The following is a 27,709-nucleotide window of genomic DNA, read 5'->3' as shown; positions in this document are numbered from 1 at the left end:
GTTGAATTTTTGTACCGAACATAGATTAATTAACCCTCATTAATGTCAGCTGACCCATCGGAGCTCAGCCAAAGAACACTTGGAAAGGGATCTGAAATATCGAGAGGAGAAAAGAGTATAAGATTAATGATGGACCACGATTTAAACCGGTCGGGGTATTTTTGATTCATTTGTTTAAAAAACTTTCGGTTCTGCCCCTACTTTCAGTTTTTGAAAGCTACTAAAGAATAGAGCATTCAAATAATCATGGTTTAAAATCTAGCGTTTCATTTTCAGACAGTTGGGTGACTTCATATTCTGCAGTGAAATCCTATAAATAAACTTTTCAAATGGGATTTAAATTGTGTAGTATTAAAATTTATTCACGACAAGGGTGAATTTCAGGATCTCACATTTCACCTCAAAATAGAAATTATATTTTGCTTAAAGAAAATGCTATGTAGCACTATTTAGAGTTTTTACATTTTATGATAAGTACTTTTATAATTCCTTTAATGTAAAATTATCAATTTAATTTAAAAATCTATACATCTTTTTTTTTTTTTTACTATAACATCATAAATGACTGCATAACAGGAATGAGAATCTAATGGGGGAAAAAACCTTTAAAAACATTGCATTAATTTAGGTGGATATGTGCTTTATTGTCATGCTATAAAATATTATTTTTATTTACTATGAGGTGAAATGTGTCTCATTTGCCTTGAGCAAGGGAAATGTGCTCTATAAAAAAACTATATTAGATATATTTCTTATTTTTAGGAAATAAAATATAACTTTATTACACATAGGTTTAGAAACAAAAGCAAACATGGATTGAAATCGATCCTTTTTTTATTTAATAACTGAAAACATTTTAAAAACAGTGATGTGTAAGACGTGCAGCCAAGCTGGGAATGAACAAGCACCTTTTCATAATACATAAAGCTTGACCTGCCATTATGATGCAACAAACAAAGACAGAAAATATCAAATGCTGAATTTTTTGAATAGCTATTGAAATAGACTACAAATTCTTGCAGAATGACCCTGAAATAGGGATGAAAATGGGTTTCATTTTTGTCTAGATGAATGATATGATGTAGAAAATTATTCACATCATTAAAAGTCAGAACAAAATGATGTATCTGTAAACACTATTTTAAGACCTTGATCCGGCCTGCGAACTTATGTTTGCCTGTTAATAATTAATAAATGATTAATCTAATCTACACTATGCATGCACAGGGAAAAGCTTGACCCTCTGAAAGAGTCACTATTCTTCAAACAAACCAATCGTGGCCCTTTTGAACCACAAAACATCTGCGACCAACATCTGCAAAGTCTTAATACTTTAGCCACAGTGATTAAGATCCATGCCAGATTTTCAGTGTTTCACCGCGGAGAGAATCTGCAGCTATGGTAACGACGTGTAAGTTAAGCAGGGTTTCAATATTTGCATTGACCTTAAAGAAAAAACTGATGGAGGTCATTCAGATTCCCCATAATAGTGTCTCATTGTTCCCTTTTTTAAACTGTGTGGAGGAATCTAAAAACAAAAATACAGTAACCAACTCTGTCTCTGATAAATATAACTCAAAAAGCATTAGTAGGATATTTACAAAATATTGCTTCGGTGATATAACTCTTAATAAAAACTTGATTTTCTAATGCATAAACATTCTAGCATCTTAAAGGAATATCATGGGTTCAAGACACAGCACATACATGTTAAAATGCACAGTTTGGAAAGTATAGCCACATGATAAAATGGTTAATTTTACCTATTATAGTCAAAGATGTACTCAATGATCATATAAAGCCGCTTAACCCTGTCACTTTCACTCAATATGCGCGAGGATACTACAAAATACTACTATAAGTGCATTACTGTTGCTTGTTTACATACTGAGGGATGAGTCAAAGTCATGTGCGGTAATATGCAGCGATAGTGCTGGACTCGTATTGAACCCGAAACATTCCTTTAAAAGTCACTTTTGAGCTCCGAGTCATTCAGTCTCTGTATTAGAAGTGTCGTTTGGGGTTTGTGTGTCAGTGCATGTTGTGTTGCTGTGTTTAAAGATCACCATCTATGGGTGATGAGTTTTCCAACAGAGTCCTGGACTCCCCTGTCCTCCCATCTGTCCATTTGTGGAAAGCTTTTGGTGTTGTTCATCCCTCCATCTCTCGTGTTTGGCAGAGCGGTGCTCCACGGTTCCAGGTCAGCTAAAAACAATCAAAAGGTGCCGTTGTTATTATAATAAATGTGCGTTAAAAAGTGTATGCAGTGTAAAGAGCTTAACATTCCGCTCTTTGTTTGTCCGCCCAATGTATTTATGTAATATTACGTCATGCAATTCTGTTTTGCAAAAACCCTTTAAATCGTACTGTATCATATTTGATACACAAATTTCTAAGGCCTTTAAATTATCAACATGATCAGAAACGTACTTCTTTTTTCTTTTTTTTTTGTGGAGCTGCTGTAATAAGTGATTTTCCCCGGTGTGGGATTTATAAAGTCAATCAATAAATCATAACTTTGCTGAAAACCTGTTGCACACACTCTACTACATGCCTTCTGTTTTCTGATTGATAATTCATACTTTTTAGCAAGTAAAAGGCCTTTTAGTTTAAGTCTTTATAAAAATCATTAAAGATTGAATTGCAAAGTAAACATAAGAATAACTATTATATTGTGAGTAATATTTCAAGGTGAAGACTTACAGGACTTATGGTTATTAATATATAATATTTTAAAATCATGTTAAAATGAGAGTATCAAATATGATCCATCAGGATTTTAAGGAAGGTTTATTTGTTCATCTCTCAATCATCATTGTATTGCACTGCATTGTATGTTTTGTCCCAAAATAAAAACTACAGAGAACTAAGCATTTAACTCTTTCCCCGCCAGCTTTTTTTTTTTTTAAGTTGCCAGCCACCCACCGCCAGCATTTTTAATAATTTTCACAAAAAAATTCATGACCCCAATAATATTTTGCAGAATTTTAAACAAACGCGTTTTATTCTAGCTTTATTCATTCTTTTAATTTAATCAACACTTGAATATGGGTAAGTTTTATTTTTAAAAAAAGCTACATTTTGAACAAAAAGTTGAGAAAATGTTGTGTTTTTTCTTTATAAAAAAAAACTACGTGCATAAGCGTTTATTGCTTTTTTCTGCTTCTTCTTCGCTAGCGTTTTGATCCGGAGATTCAGTACTCTTTCAGAAGATGTGTAATAGCGCCCCCTACCGTATAACAGTGAAAACACTGAAAAATGTCGTCAATGGCGGGGAAAGAGGTAAATATCATCTTACTAATACATATTATTATAAGGTGACAGCTGATATTTATGTGCACTTTATGAAAGAGTCTGCTATACTGGTATAAAGATATCATTGATTTACATTAAAAGCTAGAGGAATGTTCGGTAGCACTTTATTTTACAGTCCTGTTCTCCATGTACTTATTACAGTAATTACAATAACTGGGTAATAACTAGGTACTAACCCTGAACCTAACCCATAACCCATGTATTTACCTTTATATTACCCAGTATTTTCTTAAGTAAGTAAACTGTAAGTAGACATAGCCTACTGTGAAAAATAAAGTGCTTTTTTTCTCAATTTTTGCCCATATAAATAGCAGCAACTGCACCAAATTGCATATTTTGCTCAGTTTGGGTCTGAGTGTGAGCTCTATGTTATCTTATATCATACTATATGAGCCACAAAATCCTCATGTTTTTAAATATGATACTCGCACATGAAAACTTTTTAGATATATTTTTTTATATTTCCTCTAAAGGTTCAACAAACTGTTACATTTCAAACAATGTGTTTTTTCCGACTGTATTATGCCATTTGCCAGGCTTTTTTCATATCATAAAATAACCCATAATCCCCGTGTTTCCCAGACAGGCGTCTCACCGGAGGCCTTCACGCAGTGCAGCAGAGCCCCTCCCCGCGGGCCGTCCGGAACACCGGGGAGACGCAGACGCGGGCTCTGGAGGGCACGTGGGTGAGGGTGGTGGACAGCCGGTTGGGTGGTAAATACAGGGTGGAGCGCTGGCTCTGACCTCGCTCCCATGTGACCCAGTAACCGCGCAGGCCGTCGAAACTCCCCTTCCACCGGAGCTGCACTGACTCATTGCCCACTGTGGTTAGCTGCAGATCCGAGAGAGCCGGCAACACTGACAGAAAGAGGGAGAAAGGTCAAGCTTCCCGTTTCTTGCTGGGAATCAGAGCGAGGTGAGGGGATGTGGGAAGGATAATAACAGGAAAGAGGAATTCCAACACTATTCCAGATGCTCTAATGAATTTAATTAAGGAATAAACTTAATTAACTTATAACTAAGGGTGTGTTCACACTTGTAGTTTGGTTCTCTTGGTTCTTTTTAGTCCGGATCGAATAAGAAAATGATACATTTAGTCCTTGCTTACCATTCATACTGTCAGTATATATATATATTTTGCGATGGAACTTGTCGAACATCCAAAACAATGGTGTGTACCGGGCTAAATGTGCGTAGCAACATACAGTATGATGGAGCTGAGAACTTTTGAAGAGCTTATAAAATGTGTAAAGGAGTCAAAACAGCGTCAGGAATCCCTCCGTCACACACACACACACACACACATAAACGAATATCCGCTGCGAGGAGACGCTGGTTCTGATGCCTGTACCGAACTGATGGGCAACATGATGAAAATACAGGTGTGTGTGAGCATTCTGACCTTTTTAGGGTCGCATCTCATGACATCACGTCCTGTTTTTGGTTTGTTTCCATGTCTTTGGTCCGTGTTGCGTTCATATTTCCGTCGAACCGCACCAGAGTTTGTTTGGAAGTGGACTGAGACCCATCTTTTCAGCGTTCTTGGTCCGCTTGTTTGGTGCACCAGGGTTCGGATGGCAGCGTTTACACTTGTTCAAATGAACCGCACTAAGGGTGTGTTCACACTTGGCAGGTTTAGTTCAGTTAAAATGAACTCTGGAGCGTTTGCTCTGTTAGTGCGGTTAATTTGAATTTGAATAATTTGAAGTGTGAACGCTGCCATCTGAACCCTGATGCGCACCAAACAAGCGGACCAAGAACGCTAAAAAGATGGGTCTCAGTCCACATTAAAATTAAATATGAACGCAACAAGGACCAAAGACATGCAAACGAACCAAAAACAGGATGTGATGTCACGAGATGCGACCCTAAAATGGACAGAATGCTCACACACACCTGTTTTTTCTCATCATGTTGCCCATCAGTTCAGTACAGGCATCAGAACCAGCGTCTCCTCGCAGCGGATCTTCGTTTGTGTGTGTGACGGAGGGATTCCTGCCGCTGTTTTAACTCCTTTACACATTTCATAAGCTTTTCACGAGTTCTCAGCTGGTCAAAATACCATCATATGTAGCTACGCACACACAGCAAGCGCATTTATCCCAGCACAGAGCAATCTCACCATAGTTCGTATTAATCGAATCCAAAATGCCAAGTGTGAACACACCCTAAGTGTCATTTTGAGATGGTCCTCACTGCAGAACATGAAATCCAGGGGGAGGAGTTGGATCCCCCTGATCCCTAACCCCACCCCAAATCCTACCCATGTCCACCCCAAATCCTACCCATGTCCGCCCCCTGATCCCTAACCCCACCCCTAATCCTACCCATGTCCGCCCCCTGATCCCTAACCCCACTCCAAATCCTACCCATCTCCGCCCCCTGATCCCTAACCCCACCCCTAATCCTACCCATCTCCACCCCCTGATCCCTAACCCCACTCCAAATCCTACCCATGTCCGCCCCCTGATCCCTAACCCCACCCTAAATCCTACCCATGTCCGCCCCCTGATCCCTAACCCTACCCCTAATCCTACCCATCTCCGCCCCCTGATCCCTAACCCCACCCCAAATCCTACCCATGTCCGCCCCCTGATCCCTAACCCCACCCCAAATCCTACCCATGTCCGCCCCCTGATCCCTAACCCCACCCCTAATCCTACCCATCTCCACCCCCTGATCCCTAACCCCACCCCAAATCCTACCCATCTCCGCCCCCTGATCCCTAACCCCACCCCAAATCCTACCCATCTCCGCCCCCTGATCCCTAACCCCACCCCAAATCCTACCCATGTCCGCCCCCTGATCCCTAACCCCACCCCTAATCCTACCCATGTCCACCCCCTGATCCCTAACCCCACTCCAAATCCTACCCATCTCCTACCCCTGATCCCTAACCACACCCCTAATCCTACCCATCTCCACCCCCTGATCCCTAACCCCACTCCAAATCCTACCCATGTCCGCTTCCTGATCCCTAACCCCACCCTAAATCCTACCCATGTCCGCCCCCTGATCCCTAACCCTACCCCTAATCCTACCCATCTCCGCCCCCTGATCCAACCCCACCCCAAATCCTACCCATGTCCGCCCCCTGATCCCTAACCCCACCCCTAATCCTACCCATGTCCGCCCCCTGATCCCTAACCCCACCCCTAATCCTACCCATCTCCGCCCCCTGATCCCTAACCCCACCCCTAATCCTACCCATGTCCGCGCCTTGGATCTGGATCCAACTCCGCCCCCTGGATCTCGTGGACTGCAGTGAGGTGCTACTGGTCATTTCACTGGAAAAGGAAAGTACACTAATAAAGGTGTGCATAAGAGATGGGTTGGTCCTTACCCTCCTGTGTACAGGCTTTAACCGACATGGCTCTCTCTTTGCCGTTGGACTGCCTCGCGCTCACGGTGAGCAGGTACTGTGTGTCGGGTTGGAGGTCCGTCAGGACGGTGGAGTTCTGCCTGTTACTGACGCTGGTGACCCGGAGCGGCCCTGAAGGAAGAGCTGAATACTCCACCTGATAGTCCTGTATGAGGTGAGGGAGCAGTGGAGCCCAGCTCACACGCACACTCCTGCTGCTCGACTCCGACACACTCACTGTGGAGAGAGTCTGCACCTCTGGCTGAGGAGGATTCACTGGGGAGAACATGACAGCTTTCAACAAACATGGGGAGACTTTCACTTTTTGTCCCTTAAAAATATATTGAGGGCTCCTTTGTGTCGCTTAACATGTGTAAAGACAACAAGAAAGTGTTCACATCCCATTTTACTTCTATAATTTAATGTTTCAAAAGGTAACGGTTTTTGTATGAAGACAAGGGGGGATAATATGCATCCATTTTTATTTCATGTTGAATTTAACAGAGAATATTCCTTACTTTTGAGTTTGTTTTTCAGAATTTCTCAGTGATTCTCAATTCTCTTTATTGTAATAGAGCTAAAATTGCTTTTTAATATTACAATCAATATTAAATAATTCATATTAAATTAATATTAATAAAATGTGAACATTAAATTATTATTATTAATACATTTTATTCATTTAAAAAAAATGAATATTACATTTAATTAATTAAATCGAATTAATGATAAAATAATAATAATAATAAAAATAAAAAAAACATTTAATGTTCATATTTAATCAATGCTTTTTAACAATAACAATTATCATTATCATTATTAGCATTAATTAAACATTTAAGACACAATGAAAAAAGTACTGGCCATAAAAATAATTCTTAGTAAGGATAATTTCTTATTTTTTTATATGTATTATTATTATTATTATTATTAATATATGATTTAATGTAAAGTCTATAATGCTAATAATTATAATAACAATAATCATAATTATTATTATTAATAATAATAATACATTTAACATTCATATTTAATTAATTATATCAAATTAATGCTATTGATAATATTACCAATAACAACAATAATATATTTTATGTTCATATTAAATTAATTCTTATTATTATTATAAGCATGAATTAAACATTAAAGACACAACGACCAAAAAGTAATGGTCACAAAAATCATTCTCAGTATTCTAAGTATAATTTCTTATTTTTTATATATTTGTCATTATTATTGTTGTTGTTGTTGTTATTAATATTAAATGTTAAGTTAATGGTATTTAATGCTAATAGTTATAATAACAATAATCACAATTATTTAAATGTAATTAATAGTATTAGTAATAGCAATAATAATAATAATTCATGATCATATGTAATTAATTAATTATTATTATTAAAAGCATGAATTAAACATAAAAGACACAACGACCAAAAAGTAATGATCATAAAAAAATAATTTTCATTATACAAAGTATAGTTTTTTTTCTTCTTCTTTTGGACTTGCGATGAAATATGATCTGGATATATATAGAGATATATATATTGACCGGATTTATGAGTTTGAAGTGTGATGAATCTGCATATTGAGCACCTGTCTGTGTAGTAAAGGTGGCGTGAAGCGAGTTCAGGAACTCCAGGTTGGCCTTCGGTGTGAGTGTGACTGTGTATGTGGTGTCAGGACGCAGGCCGATCAGCTGAGCCGAGCTGGTGTCTCCAGGCCGGGTGATCCTCTGAAACGGACCCGAACCAGTGCCGGGACTGGTGCCCGGACCTCCACTTCCTCCGGTCTGCCCTGTTCGGATGGGACCAAACTGGATATCATAGTAGCCAGTACCAGCCAACACAGGCCTCCACTCCAACTGAGCTGAAGTGGCAGTGACTGACTTCACCTGCAGCCTCTCGGCCCGGATAATCTCTGCGTTCGATCAGAGACAAAGACAAATCAAACATGGTGCATCCATGCCTAGGGCAATTTAAACAGGATACAACCCCACCTGGTCTGAGTTATAGCGTGCAGTCAATACGTTTGTTTACAGTATGTAAGTGTCTGGAAGTTGCACATATGTAAAGCCTTATATATGTGCGAAGGAATGCCCACTAATAATAGCAGTGTCTAGCGCTCCGGGGGACTTTGCAAAGGACAAAATCATTTCTGTATAAATAGCCCCTCATCTCTCATTACAGTGTCTGCCGGTTTCTGTCCCCGTTTCCTCCGGGCACTTCTTATCTGTGAGCCGTCTCAAGCTATTTGTGTCGGAGACGGAGTTGACTGGCATTCGAGATTCCTTCGGCACACTGGGGCGGAGGTACGGAGATATTCACACCCACATCAGATCACTCTCCCTATTTAGAAGACACTCTCATACTCTGGGTGAAATATTAAATCATGGTCTACAGAGTTTCATGAAGTGTCAAGAACTTTGTGTTTTTTATTTGAATAATTCTCTTTAACTCTTTCCCCGCCGACGACAGAATTTTCCCACAATCCATGTTTTCACTGTTATGCCGTAGGGAGCGCTATTACACGTCTTCTGAAAGAGTACTGACTCTCCTGATCAAAACACAGGCGAAGAAGCAGAAACAAGCGATAGCAGATGCATATGTATAAATAACGCGTTCATCAAACATTAAACAGCATATAAATCAATACTGAATGAACCATTGATCAAACGGATAAAAAACTAATGTATGAAACTAATTTTTTTTTTTTTTCGGTTTTCTTTCTTTTGATATATTGCATGTCCAGATATTCATACAACAAAATATTTTCTGGAAACTACTTTTATGGTATTTCAGTAGTTTTTATGGGAATAATATGTATACATTTTTATGTCATGTTCAATTTAACAATGAGCATGTAATGGGTCCCAACATTTCACTTTTGAGTTTGAAAATTTTATGATAAATTTTTTTTCAAATGGATTTTTTTCTTCTTCCAGTAAATAATTTTTTCAGCAATAATTCATAGTTCTCATTAGATTTTTGTTATTGTAATATAGTTTTTATATTAATATTACAAAAATATATTACATATTGAATGTATAATAATAATTATTAATAATGAGTTTTTTCCCCTTTCTGGAGTTTGACAGTCCATGTGTGGTCAATATTTACTTTTGTAATATGGAATCGATGTATTCAACAGAATAACAAAAGTCATATTTGGAATGAAATGAGGGTGAGTATGTGATAGAATGCATGTATTTGCCATGGACTAATGCAGTTTTGGAGATATTTAGATGAAACACACCAATAATTGCGTTCCTCAAGTCTTCGCTGATGATGTTGATATCGTCAATGTCCACAAAGAACAGGTGCTCCTCTGTGGGTGGACTTGCGACCTCTCTCAGCACCTGGTAGTTCCCGTGACCAGTGGAAACCACCAGTACAGGCACCCCTTCTTCTCGCAGCCTCGCCATTGGTTCCCGTACATCGCCGGGATCCACTCCATCCGTGAGCCAAACCAGAACCCTGGGAAGGTCCGGTCTGGCACCTCCCGGGACACCCTGTTTCAAAACCTGGTTCCTAGCCACCAGAAGAGCATCCACCGTGTTGGTGTCGCCCTTCAGCTGTTTAGTCCTCTCCAGGGCCGCCTGCAGGCCTTGCTGGGAGCTGTGGGCGTCAAAGCCGAACTCCAGATGGGGCTCTGTCCCGACCTGCAGCAGTCCCACCCTCACCTGATCCGGCCCCAGCGAGAACGGCAGCAGGAGCTCTGACAGAAAGTCCACCATACGGGAGAACTCGTAGGAGGACACGCTACCAGAGGAGTCCAGGAGAAACAGGACATCGCCCTCGCAGCAGTTCAAAACTGTAGGTGAAAAACAACAGTAGACATTTAAGTAAATGATTCATGGTTTAACATCTCAAAAGAGAGGGGGGGGGGGTGATGAGTGTTTATTTAGTACATACTGAAGCCGCACTGAAACACTCCAGACTTCTCAAGGCATATGAGGAGAAGGAGTTTGTGTGAGTATAGTCAAGCTGCTATGGTCGTATATTATTTGCCCATGGGATTTTTCTGCCTATTCCAACTGTAAATCGTCCAGTTGGTTAAAAACAAGTAAAAGCACATTTCTCTTCAACAAGCCACATGATTTTAGATATAATTTACCACGAACAAGCCCCAAAGTTTAATATTTAAAGGGATGGTTCACCCAAAAATGCATTTTCTGTAATTATTTACTCATCCTCATGTTGTTCCAAACCTGGACGAATGAACACAAAAGAATGATTAAGCTTTAAGCTTTTAATTGACTTTCAAGGGGAATAAATGATGACAGAAGTTTATTTTTTACTTAAACTATCCCTTTAAGGTTATGGGTTATAGTCTTGTAGGGAAGCACAATTCATTTGATTAATTGAAATTTATTTATTTATTTGTTTACAAATAAAAAATGTCAACAATAAATTCATAGTGTTCATTAAATTCGTATTATTGTAATAGAGTTGAAATTATATTTTAATATATAAAATATAAATAAATATTTAATATTAAATTATTACAAATATGAATACTTTTTAAAATATTATTATTATTATTGATAATATTTTTTTGTCCTTTTTGGAGCTTGACAGGCCATGGTCAATATTTGCTTTTTGTATTATGGAAAAGATCATCATCAACTTCTAAACAACAGAAGAAAAAGTCATACGGGTTTGTAAGGAAATGTGGGTTGACAAAAATCAGTTTTTGAAATATTTCTGTGAATATTGCATTAAAACAGTAATGTGTCTTATTTGTTAGTACACTCTAAACAATGCTGGGTTGTTTTAACCCAAATTTGGGTCAAATATGGACAAACCCAAATGTTGGGTTAAAAATGTAATTTTTAATTTTAACTCAACTTCAACTTTCACTTTCAACTGTAAATTTTTTAATTACATTTTTAACCCAACATTTGGGTTTGTCCATATTTGACCCAAAGTTGGGTTGAAACAACCCAGCATTTTTTAGAGTGTAATATTTACTTAATAAAAATATCTTAAATAGTAAGATGTTGTAGTAGTAGTAGAAATAATTAATAATATCAATAAAGTTAATAATAATCATATTGTATTATTATTATTTTAGTTACATATACAGCCCTACAAACAAGCACAACATTTTACTCGCAATTGCACAGCTTCAGATGTTGGCAAAAGATTTTACAAGTTTGGATGCACAACATTTAAACTCATTAAATGTTTATAGCGAACACAATAAAATGAGGAGAAACTCTGAGAAAGAGCGGCCAAACGAAGATAAGTGTGAAACCGAGTGAGGAAATTAGTCATTTGCGAAAGGAAGCAGGCTGGAACGGTAGATTCTAAAAATAAGGATGAGAAAACAGTAGTATTTATTAGGATAAGGAAGAACTGGGGGCTTCACAATATTTAAAGAGATGGAACATTTGATTTGGCCATTACAGGAATTTCCTGGCAGAGGAGCCCTCTAACCTGGAGCAGCTTGATAAACATAAACAGATGGGGGAAGGAACAGCCCTGCTACTGGATGTTGCAACCGGACTGACGGGCACGCATGGAGAAATAGGGGGAGGTGAGAATTGGCTGTTCCATATGAAGTAAAAGAAGGAATGTAGAGGCTATTCCCTGAAGAGTGTGTGCTGAAGAGAGCGAGTGGGCGAGAGGGTTCAGATGAATGCTGCCAAGCGTTCGCCAAGACAATCCAAAGTCGCCAACCCAAGTCCTGTGAGAAGATCTGGAGGTGTCATTTGAATCAAATCATAAGAGAATCTTGCGAATCGATTTCTTTGTGGCCCATTTTTTGTGATAAAGAAGGTCAGTTTCACAAGTGGAACCAATGCAACCTACTAAAATCTAAACTCGTCATAAAAAGTTCTCATAGTTTTCTTCCGCTTTGCTAAGAGAAACGAGCCTCTCGGGTCACTTGAACCTGTGACTGCTAAATAAGTGACCGTTGCCATACGGCTTGGAACCAGGGTGCGGTGGCATACAGAAACGGCTGGAGTCAAAGCCAAAATGCTCTAAGGCTCTTCCAAAATTACTCTCTGTGAGTCACTGTTGGTGTGTCTATAGTTTTGTTCAGGCAGGCATCAAAATAATTGTTTTATTTTTGTGGAAATTTTTGTGGCAATCAGATTCAACTGAGTAGTTCAGCCTTGAAACTCCATTCGCGTTCTGATTGGTTGTTTCAATGTAACTTCCACAGTCAATCGGTTTCGCGTATGCATTACTACCTCAACTAGGGTAGGGGTGTCACAATATATCGTGTCACAATACAAAAATGCAACAATGTGTATCGTGGATATGACAATATGTGTTGTGTGTAGTTCACCCAAAATGAAAATTACTGTGAGAATAAATTCAAGTTTACAGAGTTTTAGTGTCAGTACTACATTAAACTGTTCAAATAATGTTGAATATAATGTATAGTAATGCAATGGGGGAATATTTGTGGGTCCTGATAATGCCAAATGACTGATGTTACCAGTAAAAAGTGGCCTACATTATATTTAAATATATCTGGTCAGTGACAGAGTTCAAGCATATTCTTCTAAAATAATTCTGTATTTTCAGCTTCAGAATCATGAATATTTTTATTCTCGTGTCACCATTGTCCTGTGCGTTGGGTTACAAGCACCAAGTCCAAGCCTATTACTTTCCACCCTCAATGTAATACCAAATTTTGCATTTTAATTAACAGTGCATTTTTTGTTAATCTTTTACCATATGTCTTGGAGTATCGCAATAATATCATATCGTGAGTTCAATATTGTGATATATATAATCGTGACTTGTGGGTATCGTTACACCCCTAAAATCAACTCATCCTAACGAACACACTTAGGGCCCCATTTTACCGATCTAAAACGCAAGTGTCAAGCAAAGCGCAAGTAACTTTGTGGGCGGATCTCGACGCTGTTGCTATTTAACCGGCGGGATAAATGACTCTTGCGCTCGACGCAAATCTAAAAGGGGTTGGTCTGAAGTAGCTTCATTATTCATAGGGGTGGTTTGGGCGTATCGGGAAACAAACCAATAAGAGCGTCATATCACATTCCCTTTAAGAGCATGATGAACGAGGTGCGCTTGTTCCATGGCGCAATACTATTATAACGGCGCATTTACCAGGCGTGCTTCAGAATCGGTTCACAGCCGAGGAGACCGATGTTCTCGTCAGGGCCGTAAAAGAAAGATATAATAATTTGGGTAAATGTGTAAGCTTTATGCCTATTTTTCCCATCGTCATGGACACAACAATTATTTCCCTCGTGTTTTAATATTTTTCCTTATAATAATGTATCATTTGCAATAGGGGTGGGCGGTATGACCAAAATTCTATTTCACGGTATGACTAATTTTATTTCACGGTAACGATATATTTCACGATATAGTTATTTATATATGTAGTTATTCTCGAAAAATCGACAAAAAGGGCTTTGTATAATAAATAAACCCAAATACTTTAGAAATGAAAAGTACTTCACATTGTTTTCTGTTTCTCTTATTTGGTAAATTATTTATTTGGTAAACTATTTAGATAGCTAGATATAAACAAAACACACTCATCAACTTTTAGATGAACTGCCCCCAACTGATTGATATTAAATACAACTCATAGGTGCAATTAAACTTTAAATAAAGTGTTTCTGAATAATTTTTCAATCTCATGTTATGCTTTACTTCATCAATCAGTTTATGATATCTGAATATTTTATATTGAACTATTCTATTCATGATAAATTAGTTATTTCCTTTTAATTTTGGAGGATAGCTAGTAATACTAGTTATGTTTAAATGTGTTCCCCGGTACATTTGTGCCATGTCTGCTTAGGCTACACTGCGTTTTTAAGGGGCTTGTTTTGCTCTTTTTGTGATATCTCGCAACCCGTCACCCTGCGCTTTAATCAAGAGAAGTTCAGAAGTGACTAGAAGGAGAGCAGCAGTTTGAAACCCGAACAGCAGCTACTGTTAATGTTGACAAAGTAGCCTAGTTTAAATTATACACACCTTGTAACTGCGTCATTATTTGACCATAGCCCGGTGAACACCGCGCTCCCTCAGTGCGTCTGCACGCGCGCGTCTTCTGCATCAGTAAATGCGATCGGTTAATTTGAGTGTCAAGTTGTAATCACGTATCGAATCAAAGGAAGATTTTATCAGCTGGTTCGGTGGCCAATTGTTTGGAGTTAGAAATATATAACTCGCGATGCATATTTAGTAATTTTGCCTCAGATAGGCTACAGGATTATAGGCTACATTCACTTTAACAAGCAGGTTGTTCATTACCACGGGCGGCAAACTGTTTGCGTGTTTAAAAACTATACATAAGAGACGGAAAGATGCAGATAACTATACATTATTTAAGGTTATTTCTATTCGTTACGATATTGATATATGAACTGTTGTTGTCCCCCGTTGCCAGTGTGCACTCCTCTAAACTGTAGCCTGGGTGCTGCACTGCTCTAGTTAACTGCTGCGCCTTTCCCCCCGAAAATATCACGTTAACAACAACAACAACCCTTTAGAAAATGTAATTCCTTTGTGGATCCTCTTGATCTGCTTTCTCCGTGTTTCTTTTTACAATTCGCAGTGTTTCAGTCTCACGCACATTGCACGTGAGTTAACCACGCCCACTTATTTGCATGTCGCGGTATACACGGAATAAAAAAATCTGTTACGGTTGACATTTTCTACCGCGGTAACGATATATACCGTCATACCGCCCAGCCCTAATTTGCAAAAAGTAAAATGCATCTGTGTAGATGAGAGAATCATCTACAGTGTATGCGCGTTGTTCACACTCTGTATGATGGCCAAGCATGCGGGCTTAAAATAGCATCTGAATGTAGTACGCGCAACGCGTGGCGCAATTGTTTTCTGGAACTGCAAAATAGCACCAGGGATTGTTTGCGCCGGAACACGCCTCCTTTTTTGCGCTGAACCGCCCAGGGAGCGCAAATTCATTCCCTAGTTTGCCGGCGTGCGTCTGTGGAGGGAAAAGCCCGCTTTGCACGGGTGCAAAATACGAATGATACATGCATCGGTGTACAAAGTCAATTGCGCTGGGTGCAAGATAGGGCCCCAAAAGTGCTAGTGTGAAAGCACCAGAACTCTGTGCTCTCCGCCTCCCCAGCACCACCTGCCTAGATCTGCTACGGGGGTCTAACACCCACGCTGTTTGAAATCTGATTAAAGTCCAAAATGTTATGACATTGGCATGCAAAAGGCATGTTTGAGTTCAGCTGTTCGAATTGAGCTGTGTTTGAATACGATAGTTTATTCTCTCATATAGTGAACAATGTGACATTCACATAGTGAGTCAGCAAGTTGGACACAGTACATGCATGAATTCCTCTGTTGCTTATCTTTCATCATGCGTTTCATGAGTGCAGTGGGATGTCATGATAGACATCAACAGAAGCAAAGTGTTCACAATACCCCTATTTTCTGGGAAAGCGGTCGATAGCCTAACATTAGTGACTGACAGGAAGAATCCTTTAATTCCCACGCCTCACTCAATGTGCATGTCAGCGATGTGCTGACAAGAAGTTATTTCTGTTCTATTCATACAGCAAATACTCCCTGTCAGTTATAAGTCCTGAAAATGTAAGGCAGTGACATCAATTATAGAATTTTTTTTTGTCAATCCAAATTGTGAATAAATATAACTGTATTAAACACAGCAAAATATAAGAAGATAACCAGAGTCCAGGGAGAAAATGCTTTAATTCAACATAAAATGTTTAAGAACTTTTTTCTTTTTTTTTGCGTGAATCACTTAAACTTGGACCATATGTGTTGAGAGAAAAGAATCCCCTAATACGATGTGTGAAGGAGAATGCTTTTACACACGTTTCTCTTATAGCTCACATGTTTGTACTGTATGTCTTCTGGTGCTTCATAAGTCATGTTTAACAGACAGTAATCTTCTGTAATGAAATAAAAGTATCTCCAGATTTCTTCTTTCAGTCGCATTATTGTTTAAAAGGCTTTGAGATCTTGATGAATTAACCAAGAATAGAATAGAATAGAATAGAATAGAATAGAATAGAATAGAATAGAATGTGGTTACACTTTATTTTAAGGTGTCCTTATACAGTGTAATTATACATTTAAGTACTGAGTAAGATGAATTAACTACTTACTATAGGGTTATGGTTAGGACTAGGTTTGTTGTAGGGTTAGTTGCATGTAATCATGCATAATTTATAGTTATTACTAACTACATGTAATGTAAAATAAAGTGTTGCCTAGAAATCTAAGGTTAACGTTAACTCTGAGCAGTGGTCAGTGATTTACATTAGTAATGATTATTATAGCACTCAAACTCAATGCATGTTTGTTGTGGAGAATGGGACTAGTTAACACTTTAAGGTTATGTTAACAGTAGTTAATGCAATAATAACTAACATGACATTTCTTTTTGCTCTTGTGTGTTGCAAAATAAAAGATTATTCTCTTCTGAATCAGATACTGAGTGATGTCTCACCTTGATCAGGTACTAACCCACATGACTCACCTGTCCTGACTCCTGAATCAGATGAATCACCTGTCCTAAAACATGACTCACTTCAATCAAATACTGACTCCTGAATTGACCAATGTGCTTCATCGTATTGAGAACAGTAATAATTTACCTACAGAGTCTTGAACTAGACGTTAATCAAGTACTGAAAGCTGATTTAACCAATATAATCCACTAACATACTTACTGAGTCGTACGGAATAGCTATAGTTTATCGTTCTGGTTTTGATCCGAATGAAATGCTTGACTCAAATGAATCGGCTGAATCAGGCACCGAGTTTAGAATTAGCACATATGACTCGAATAAATTGTGTACCGCGTCCTGTGGATTAAAGAATACGAACTCTCATACTTGAGCTCCGAATTAAAACATGACTGAAACGACTCACCTGAATCAGGTACCGAGTCCTGAGCGTCACCAGCCCACAGAAACACGCTGATCAAAACACACGTGAGCGCTTTTCTGACCTCCATGGTTGACTTTTATGTCAAAATTATAGTCAATTCTGCACGTTTTAACGCGTCTACATTGCCCACCACAATTTCTATTCGATGTATATTTCTAAAATCCGCACAGTTCACTTTAAAAGTCTCATTCAATGCAGGCAGTCACCAGAACTGCAATAAAATGTGCAGCTGAAGCACCTGCGCGACTATTCTACATTCTACGCGTCGAGATCGAGATATAAACACGACACTTTTTGCCATACACTGCTCTGTTTGGATCAAAAGCAGTTTCGGATTAAAACCGTCTCTCTCTCAGGGCTACTGAATGCAGCAGGTTCCTCCCGCCCTCGGTGAACTGCGCACTCCTCCTCTAGTACTTTAGACGGGTACCAGCGTCACCATCTTGAACCTGTGCCCGGTTTCTGGTCCTTCTGATCTTTATGTTACAGTTATTTTCTAGCTAGGGAATGGTCATATAATATGTATCATTATGGGTAACTAGAACTGGCCACTTGAGAGGTCAGTTGTTCATTAGTTCAGTAGAGCCTTTTAGTTGACACTAATGCACATGGTCCTGTGACACTATTTTTGCTTTACACATATAGCCTAGTGATGATACTAAATGTGTTTTGGTCATGCATACTTCAAAAGTATACTTATATAATTAAATATAGGCCTAATTATAATGCATCATAATATAATAACATTTGCAATAAATACATGTTGATTGGATTAAAGAAATACAGCAACAACATTAATATTATGAAATATTATTACAATTAAAAAAAAATCTATTTTAATAGTGTAAAAATTTAATTTATTCCTGCGATCAAAGCTGCATTTTCAGCATCATTACTCCAGTCTTCAGTGTCACATGATGCTTCAGAAATCATTTCAATATGATGATATGCTGCTCAAGAATTTTTTTGATTATTATCAATGTTGAAAACTTACATTTTTGATAAATAGAAAGTTCATAAGAGCCGCAATTATTTGAAATATAAATCTTTTGTAACATTTTAAGTCTTTACTGCCACATTAATTAATGCATCTTTGTCAAATAAAAATATTGAAGGAAAAAAATTGCTGAAAATTCATCTTTGCATCAGAGGAATAAGTTATATTTTATAGAAAACACTTAGTCTATTTTAAATTGTAATAATATTTTACATAATATTGTTTTACAGTATTTTTCAAAGAAATTCAGCCTTCTTGAGGATAGTACTTTTAAATAACTAAACATATATTTAACAATGCATGCTTCAACTGATATTTTCAGTTTCTTTCAGGAAGATATGCAGATGGTGAAGTGTTTGTTATCTTGGTAATAATGTACTTGTGAACATGGTTTTATTTTATTGTGTTTGCCTTAGAGGTATACACTTCCAGACGCACCTAATAACAGACACACACGTGAGTCACTTCAATCACGTGAGGAGATGAGATAAAGTCTTATATAGAGTAAGTATATAAGGAAGTAGTAAAGACAACTTTCGACCAAACATTGTATTGGACCACATGCAGCAAATTTCGTATACATTGTAAAAAGATCCCTAAAGCCGTGTTCACCATTACACACCTACTAAGCAAACAGATATGATATGACGTTTGCGGCGCTGAATTTACATTCAGTAACTTAACCGCAATTCTTCCTTTGAACTATCCCTGGGCAAATTCTGTGGAGAGTTCAAAACCTCTGCAGAGATTGTCAAATGAATGACTGGATATTGCAATTCATAAACGTGATCGTGCAACACAGTGTCGGGAGTCGGGACAGTGTTGTGCATTGCTGCACCCAACCAGTCTAGACACGCACCCTCATAAGACTGTCATCATTTGTACACTGTCCAGTCTTTGAATCGTTCATCCAATAAATCAGATGCATCTGTGCACCTGGAAAAATGTTGCTCTGGAATGTGTGCAGCTTTTATTGACTTGCAAAGCAAGTTGTCCAGCGATACTCTGTTATTCTCATCGAAGATGAGGTAATATCATTCCAGAGAGTGTTGAGAGTGGAAATAAAGTGGGAGGAGAGTGATTTGAATATCAAATAGCACTGCAGAGCAGATTTTAATCAAGGACCAAGTCAAAAAGCATGCATGGACTTTACTTGAGGTGTGTTGAATTTCAAGAGCGCTTCATGAAAACACAAATAGGTGTCTGAGTTCTCAGCCAAAATGGCTAATAGCTGTTCAAGTGAGCATTGTCCTGGGAACTGCATGGTCACATGATCTCAATATAGGGCTTATATTAACTGGATTGAGTCATTGGATGTGAGTGGGTATGAGGGAAGGGTACAGGCATGGCACTCAAGAGCTCCTCAGAGACGGCTCAGTTTTCTTAATGTGGACCAATATATGTTGCTTTGAATGGTTGGTGTCTCTACCAGGCTTTACTAACAAGAATTTAATGATTAAAAAGACCAAGCTTGGTTGAGTAGATACTGTTAGTTACAGCATGGCGTCACCAGCTGGAAGAGTTGAAGTCTTGCAGAGATGTCGCTGCAAGAAGGAGGGGAAGTTATAGATTAAAGATTACGAGGCACATGAATTTAAAATAAATAATCATGATGTGCATGGATAGACCATTTATAATAAATACTGCAATATTCCATAAAAAAAAAAAGAATTATCCATTTTGATTTCATGATGACTTTAAGACCGGAACGCTTCAATAAACTTACCATTTTCTTATTTTCTTTATTTAAAATGAAAAGCTGGTTCTGGATCTGGGTCTGACGGCCTTGTTATTGACTTGCATAAATCAGGCACAATCGAATTCACTCTGGTTTAAGCCGGCCTCTTCAGCGGTGAAGTGTACTGTAACCGTAAACCGCTCTCAAACACCCTCGGAGAGAGTGCTCAGTATGTAATTGTGGATAATACTAGTTTTTTGGGGAATCAAAAACGGCCATTTCAGTTCTGTGCACAATACACGCTCTCAGCTGTCAGACTCATAGACAGTATAAGAAGTGGACAGAGCCATCTCATTGGAACTCAGTTGAGACAGTTGAAGCCAATTTTTAGCGATTTTTGAGCACTTCCATTCCTGACGCGCAGACTCAAACCGACTCAAACTAAGCTTGATGACGTGAGCAACCTGTCTGACAGACGTTACTCTTCTAGTAGCTGTGCGTGAAAATTGCCAACGTTAATCTTGCAGAGACGGGGAACTTGAGCAAAGAGTTCTTTGGCGTGAGTGAGCAGGAGTAAGTATTCCGTTGCTTTTATGGACTCATTATCTATGGGGCGTCTCTCTTGACGGGACGTCCCCCCGATTGCCTGCGAGCTTCTCCTCCTGTCTGTACGGTAATTTCTGTACAGCGCGACAGAGAGTCGAGTGGTTATGACGCAATCGTTAGCCTATTTTTACAAAAACTGTTTCTACGGGGCCATAATGCAACATAGAATGGAGCCCTTTATACCAGGTAATGGAGCCCTTTATACATTGTCGTGTTTCTTTAGAAATAAATAATGGACAAATGGAGTCTTTAAACGCCTCAGATGTAAAGTTATTCGCTGTCAAAGTGACGCCAAAATGAATGGGAGTCAATGGAAATGCTAACGCAAGTGAAGTTCTGCTACAAGATGGCGGCACCAGGCCGGCTTCAACTTCCGGTCGATGGATTACCCCCTCTGTCAGACTTTTGCTAGTTTAACGACGGCAGAAATGGTCGGCGCACCCGGCGTATGGTCTAAAAGTGTTGTCCCTATTCTCTCAATGAGTAATGGGTGTGTTTTGGGATTTACACTACCGTTCAAAAGTTTGGGGTCGGTACGATTTTAAATACTTTTAAAAGAATTCTCTTCTGCTAACCATGGCTGCGCTTATTTGATTAAAAATACAACAAAAATCAGTTATAGTATTAAATATTATTCCAGTGTAAATCAGCTGTTTTCTGTGTGAATATATAGTAAAGTGTAATTTATTCCTGTGATCAAAGCTGAATTTTCAGCGTTACCAGTGTCAGTGTCTTCAGTGTCAAATGATCCTTCACAAATCAGTATAATATGAGGATTTGATGCTCAAGAAACATTTATTATTATCAATGTTGAAACAGTTGTTGGTCTGTCAGTTGTACAGTTTTTTTTTTTTTTTTTAGGATTCTTTGATGAATAGGGTTAGGGCAAGAATCTTTTGTAACATTATAAATGTCTTTACTGTCACTTTCGATCAAATTAATTATTCCTTGATAAAAGTATTGATTTCTTTCCTCCAAAAAATAAAAATAAAATTCTCACTGACCCCAAACTTTTGAACGGTAGTGTACGTGCGTTAAACCAATCAGAGTCTCATCTCCAATTCCCTTTAAAAGCCAGTTGCACTAGCGCCATGGCGGATTCGCTATTTACATGACGGAATTTGCAAGCAGAAATACTGATCCTCTAGCGAAGTGTACGCGTGATGTGGACCCGCCTATAGGCGCATATTGCTAATGCACTCTTTAAATAACAAAAAAAAATACCGCGCCATTGACTTTAGACCAGGTTTCAGTTGGTCAATGGCGCAGTCTATTTCTGTTGCCTCAAAATAGAAACGCGCCAACAATGCGACCAAACACACCTCGTTTCAGACCAGCAGCCCATGGGTGAACAAATGGGCGCAAATGCATTTGCTATTTAAACAACATGGCGCAGGACGTAAAAAATGATAACTGCGTCAGGCTGAAACTTGCTAAAAAACACTTGCGTCGCGCCTGGTGTGTATGATAGGGCCCAAAGTCTTCAAGTTGAAAGCAGCACTGTTATCGCAGGCATGAGAATAAACAAAGCTGGTATCTGATTTCTGTTATCTGCCCAGAAATGCAGGCAAGAGATCCGATAATCAGAAGCACTCGGTACAAGGAGCCCGTGAGGCCCGCCCGCGTTCACTAATGAGGACCAGACAGAAGACATAAATGATCACCTTCCACGCAAACACTATAAATACTGTGGAAACGCAGAGGGGTTTCCCATGCATCCCGTATTTGTAAAGAGCTGCCTTCCTGACTCTTAAGTGTGAGTCTTCAGTACCTGCGTCACTTTAACTTCCCTCTTTGTGGTCCGAATGACCTGACTTCCATTCCTTCCCATGCTCAAGGTTTGTCACGTGGGTTTGTTTGTGCACTACACATTTTTATGGCTTCCCATATGGGCCCCATATGTAGGTATGTGTCTCCGCCTGTATAGCCTGGTGATCTGTGTTTGTTTATCACCATGTACATGTCATTGCATGTTTTGTATCTATAGTAATCAGTAGGCAATCATGGGCGTTATAGAGGTAATGCTGTTTTTCCATCCCTATAAGTTTCAGGAAAAAAGCTGCGGCTTCATCACAATTTCAGCACTCAGAGTTTCCCAATTTTATAGCGCCAACACCCACTTTACAACTTTTCCATGCAGCGCTCCCACACCGCATCTCCCTGCCAGCTATAGTGCTGCATCTTAAGAAATCAATCCATCGCAACAATCGGGATACTATCTACTAACCGGGAACGAGAGTCCCTCATGTATTTACAGCATTCCTAAAAGCTCGGAAAGAATTCCTCAGTGGAAGAGGAATTTCCAACAAACAACAGCTATTGTATCCATGACAGATACAATGAGGCCCTTGTGTCCTCATCTGGTGTCCGCGAAAGGATCCTTTATTTGAGCGTGTTTGTGCTAGAACTGATCGTTTTGAATGGAAACCGCATAATGTCTGGGGTTAAAGCTAGTAAAGCACACATGATCTTTTTCATTCAGCTCAGATTTAGTCATCCGTCGTGTGAGTAAGTGTGTTTAAAGGGCACCGCATGGGCGGACTCGCTGAGTCTTAATGTCAATGGGTGACAGCTTATTTTTCCATGAGAAGCAGCAGAGATTCCATGCATTGAAGTCAAAGGAGAGTCTCGATCCAGAGGGATGTTTGTAAATGCACGCACATGCAGAGGGATTACTGTATTTCATTTAAAATACTATTCTTGGTTCATCATTTAAGCTTTGTCGACAGCATTTGAGGCATAATGTTGGTTAGCACACACAAATCTAAAAAAACAACATTGAAATAACAAATAATAATAATAATGAAAACAATAAAAACAAATAATAATCATTTAAAATATTTTTTTCTAAAATTATACCTTCACACTTTTTTGTTTGTTTAGTGTTTTATTTGACTTGACTTTTTATGGTTTATTTTGTTAGTTTAGTTTAGTTATTTTATTTAGTTTAGTTACTTTATTATTTTATTTTATTTAGTATTTTTTATTTTATTACTTTAGTTTATTATTTATTTTATTTTATTAGCTTAGTTTAAAGTTGTAAAATTTGATATAACTTTACAAAGCAAAGGTTAGTAGCAGTTTCTTTACACTAAAAGCATGCTAACACTCATATTGTTCATGGCTTGTGGCTCTACTTTTTAATAAATGAGTATTTGAACATGTAGTAATCAACATTATGCCACACGTGCTGCTGATTCAGCGAATCTGCAAAAATATCTTCCTCAGTATTTTTGTCTCAAATATAAACATTCTTAAATCAAGACACATTCACTGGAGGAGCAAAATGACTTAAAATATTAATGTTTGTATGCTGAAATTTTTTATCAAAATTAAGTGAGATTATGCTTAAAACAAAAACAAATTTCTGCCAAAGCAGTCAGAAAAAAACCCTCAATGGCAGATATTTGTTCTTGTTTTCAGCATATACTCACTTAAAATAGATATTTTTCAGCATACATAAGTCATTTTGCTTGATTTGAGAATGTTTATATTTGTACTGAAAAACAGGGCAAAATCAGACAGGAAGAAAATAAAATTTTGCAGTGTAACTCTGAGAGCTTTGAATATTCCTTTTCTCTGATAACATTTTAGACATAAATGGAAAAATCGTGAGTTATTAGCCCCTTTCACACAGAGATTCCGGAAAATACACGGATAAAGTGACCCGGGATTTGACCCGGGTTCGTTTGATTTTGCTTCATTCACACTGCCAGTGATTTGCCGGAATCAGAGAGCGCGTTCACACACAACCCGTGTATGTTCCGGAAAGACGCGTGACGTTGGATGTGACGGGTATCTACTTCAGTCCAGTTTGCAGACAATTGTTCGTTCTTTCCATAGACAGTATAAGAAGTGGACAGAGCCATCTCATTGGAACTCAGTTGAGACAGTTGAAGCCCATTTTTAGCGATTTTTGAGCACTTCCATTCCTGACGCGCAGACTCAAACCGACTCAAACTAAGCTTGATGACGTGAGCAACCTGTCTGACAGACGTTAATCTTCTAGTAGCTGTGCGTGAAAATTGCCAACGTTAATCTTGCAGAGACGGGGAACTTGAGCAAAGAGTTCTTTGGCGTGAGTGAGCAGGAGTAAGTATTCCGTTGCTTTTATGGACTCATTATCTATGGGCTTCTCCCTTGACGGGACGTCCCCCCGATTGCCTGCGAGCTTCTCCTCCTGTCTGTACGGTAATTTCTGTACAGCGCGACAGAGAGTCGAGTGGTTATGACGCAATCGTTAGCCTATTTTTACTAAATCTGTTTCTACGGGGCCATACTGTAACATAGAAGGTAATGGAGCCCTTTATACATTGTCGTGTTTCTTTAGAAATAAATAATGGACAAATGGAGTCTTTAAACGCCTCAGATGTAAAGTTATTCGCTGTCAAAGTGACGGCAAAATGAATGGGAGTCAATGGAAATGCTAACGCAAGTGAAGTTCTGCTACAACATGGCGGCACCCGGCCGGCTTCAACTTCCGGTCGATGGATTACCCCCTTGGGTTCTTTCTTGTATCGATGACGAACACAAACTTTCTTCTAGAGTAACTGAGTCGCACGATAACTACGTCATTGCAAAGCCTCGTAAATCATCACTACGACACACCCCTTATACGGCATTGGTTCTGGCTTTTGTTCACACAGCGCACGTTCCGGGTCTGAACACGGCAATGTTAGCTCCCCAATGCCGGCATCGATCCCGGCATCAATCCCGGCATCAATCCCATTCCCGGGTCGTGTTTGCGTTCACGCAGAAGGTACTCGGGCAATTTGCCGGGTTCAAAGCGCTGTGTGAAAGGGGCTATTGACGCATAGCTATGGATAGCAGCTCAACTAATTTGGTCTCGGAAGAATTCGATGAGAAGTCGTATTGAGATGTTTTATCACAGACTGATATATTTGCACATTCGAGCACAGTTTGAGAGAAAGATGAGACAAACAATAGAGTCGTTTTACCCAAAGAACCAAAAGTCTCCACATATCTAGGAGAAATATTACAGAGACCTGTTTCTGCACTGCTTTGCATTCCTCCCATTCCCCAAAGTCATCGTTAGTTCCTCACATGTTCTCATGCGTTGCAATGCGTTTAAGCATTTCCCCGTGTTGGCCGGAGTCTTATACAGCTGCGGTTTTCTTTTATATCTCTCTTTAGACATATCCCGACCTACTCTTCCACTCCCACCATTCCCAAAAGACTGTCCAGCTGCCCTTCTTTCCATAGAAACACACGTATACACACAATCACACACAAAAGTCTTTACACGTGCGTATAAGGCCAGACAGGTCTTGTGGCTTTGCTTTGGCGTTGTACAAGGCCGGTGGTTGTATCGAGAGCATGTTTGTGTGCTGTGAATGATCTTTTTGAGTTTGTTTACCTTATCTGACTGAGCGGATGTCAAGAGGGTGTATTCAGTTTATATTGCCTTTGATTGGGCGCCAAATTCCCCAAGAATCCCCCTGTTCTGTGAGGCCTGTCTCGACAGATTCGGCTGCGGATGTACTGAACACACACTTAATGTAGAACAATGCTTGCTAAGACAGATCTTTATAAGTGTGTGTGCGTGTCTCTGCTCTGTTATCTCTCAATAGATGTGGGGAGCTCTTGATGACAGTAAAGCCGCTTTGAACAAACAGCTTTAGCACCTTTCTTCTGCTTGTCTCTGCGTTTGAGCTCTAGAAACGAGTCTCTCGTCGGGCTGATGGGAATGAGATGGAGGAGATGAGGAGCTGTAAATCACTAAACCACAGTCTGTCTATAAACTGTTATATTTAAATATCTGAGAAAAGAAAAGAATCTCAGTCAATAACATAAGCGCAACTTAACACTATAAGCTAATATAAACAAACAATGCTAAGAAGATAAGATGCTACAGATAATAGAGATGCATAACAAATGAAACCAGAAAGGGTTTCATTATTATTTACTATTACTATTTTACTATTTATTTATTTATTTATTTAACGTCATAAAACAATACGCTTGTATTTATTTATATAGGCCTAGTTCAGTTTAACCTAATAAAACAATATAAATATTTTATCTTAAATAAAAAATAAAGTATCTATAGATAGAATACAATAATAATAATTATTATTATTTAAAAGTAATATAATGTTTTTTACAATATTTACAATTTTATAATATATTTAATAATAATAATGTATTATTATTATATAATAGTGGTAAAATAATAATATTATAGTAATAATAATTTATTTTAATATAAAGTATAATAATAATAAGTATTATTGTTTTTAAATATATTTAATAGATAATAATTAAAAATATTGCATTGTAAAATTAAATGTGTCATTATAATTGTATTATTAAATATATAATAATTATCATTCAAATGTAATAAAATGTAATATATTTAATAGATGGTAATAATATTTATCATAATAATAATGTATTATTATTATTATTTAATTGTGGTATAATAAAAATAATATAAATAATGTAATTGTGTATTGTTATAATAAATTATTATTAATAATAATTTTGTATAATATTAAGTGTAATAATAAAATGAGTAATTATTGTATTAATAGTATTATTATTTAAAAGTAATATAATATATTTAATAGATGATAATAATAATGTATTGTGATATGAAATATATAATTACAACAATAATAAGTATTATTGTTATTATTACTATTATTATGTAATATATTCAAATTGACATCTATATTTTGTCCCTGGCTAATGTTTTTAATTAAAAGAGCTTTGTGAATCTCTCTCTGTGGATCTTCTGTTTCTGTGGGTTGTGAATGCTGGAACTGTAAATGCTTTTACATTAAAGTGAAATGGAAGAAATGACATGTTGTGCTCTGTATCTCTCTCAA

At 38.1% G+C, this 27,709-nt stretch overlaps 1 protein-coding gene across 1 annotated transcript; it reads right to left on the bottom strand.

The window, feature by feature from the left end:
* Positions 1 to 3,895: 3,895 nt before the first annotated feature.
* vwa1 (von Willebrand factor A domain containing 1) lies at positions 3,896 to 17,900 on the bottom strand. Its single transcript, XM_056241237.1, has 5 exons — positions 17,560 to 17,900; positions 9,932 to 10,489; positions 8,273 to 8,596; positions 6,659 to 6,952; positions 3,896 to 4,173 (listed from the first exon to the last, which is right to left on the bottom strand). Exons 1-5 carry the CDS (start codon positions 17,642 to 17,644, stop codon positions 3,920 to 3,922), a joined length of 1,515 nt encoding a protein of 504 aa, XP_056097212.1. The 5' UTR covers positions 17,645 to 17,900; the 3' UTR covers positions 3,896 to 3,919.
* Between the last annotated feature and the right edge of the window lie 9,809 nt (positions 17,901 to 27,709).

Source organism: Rhinichthys klamathensis, unplaced genomic scaffold (assembly GCF_029890125.1).
Source record: "Rhinichthys klamathensis goyatoka isolate OS25496 unplaced genomic scaffold, OSU_Roscu_1.1 h1tg000635l_1, whole genome shotgun sequence".
Classification (NCBI taxonomy): Eukaryota; Metazoa; Chordata; class Actinopteri; order Cypriniformes; family Leuciscidae; genus Rhinichthys; species Rhinichthys klamathensis.
This window is presented reverse-complemented; position numbering and strand designations above follow the sequence as displayed.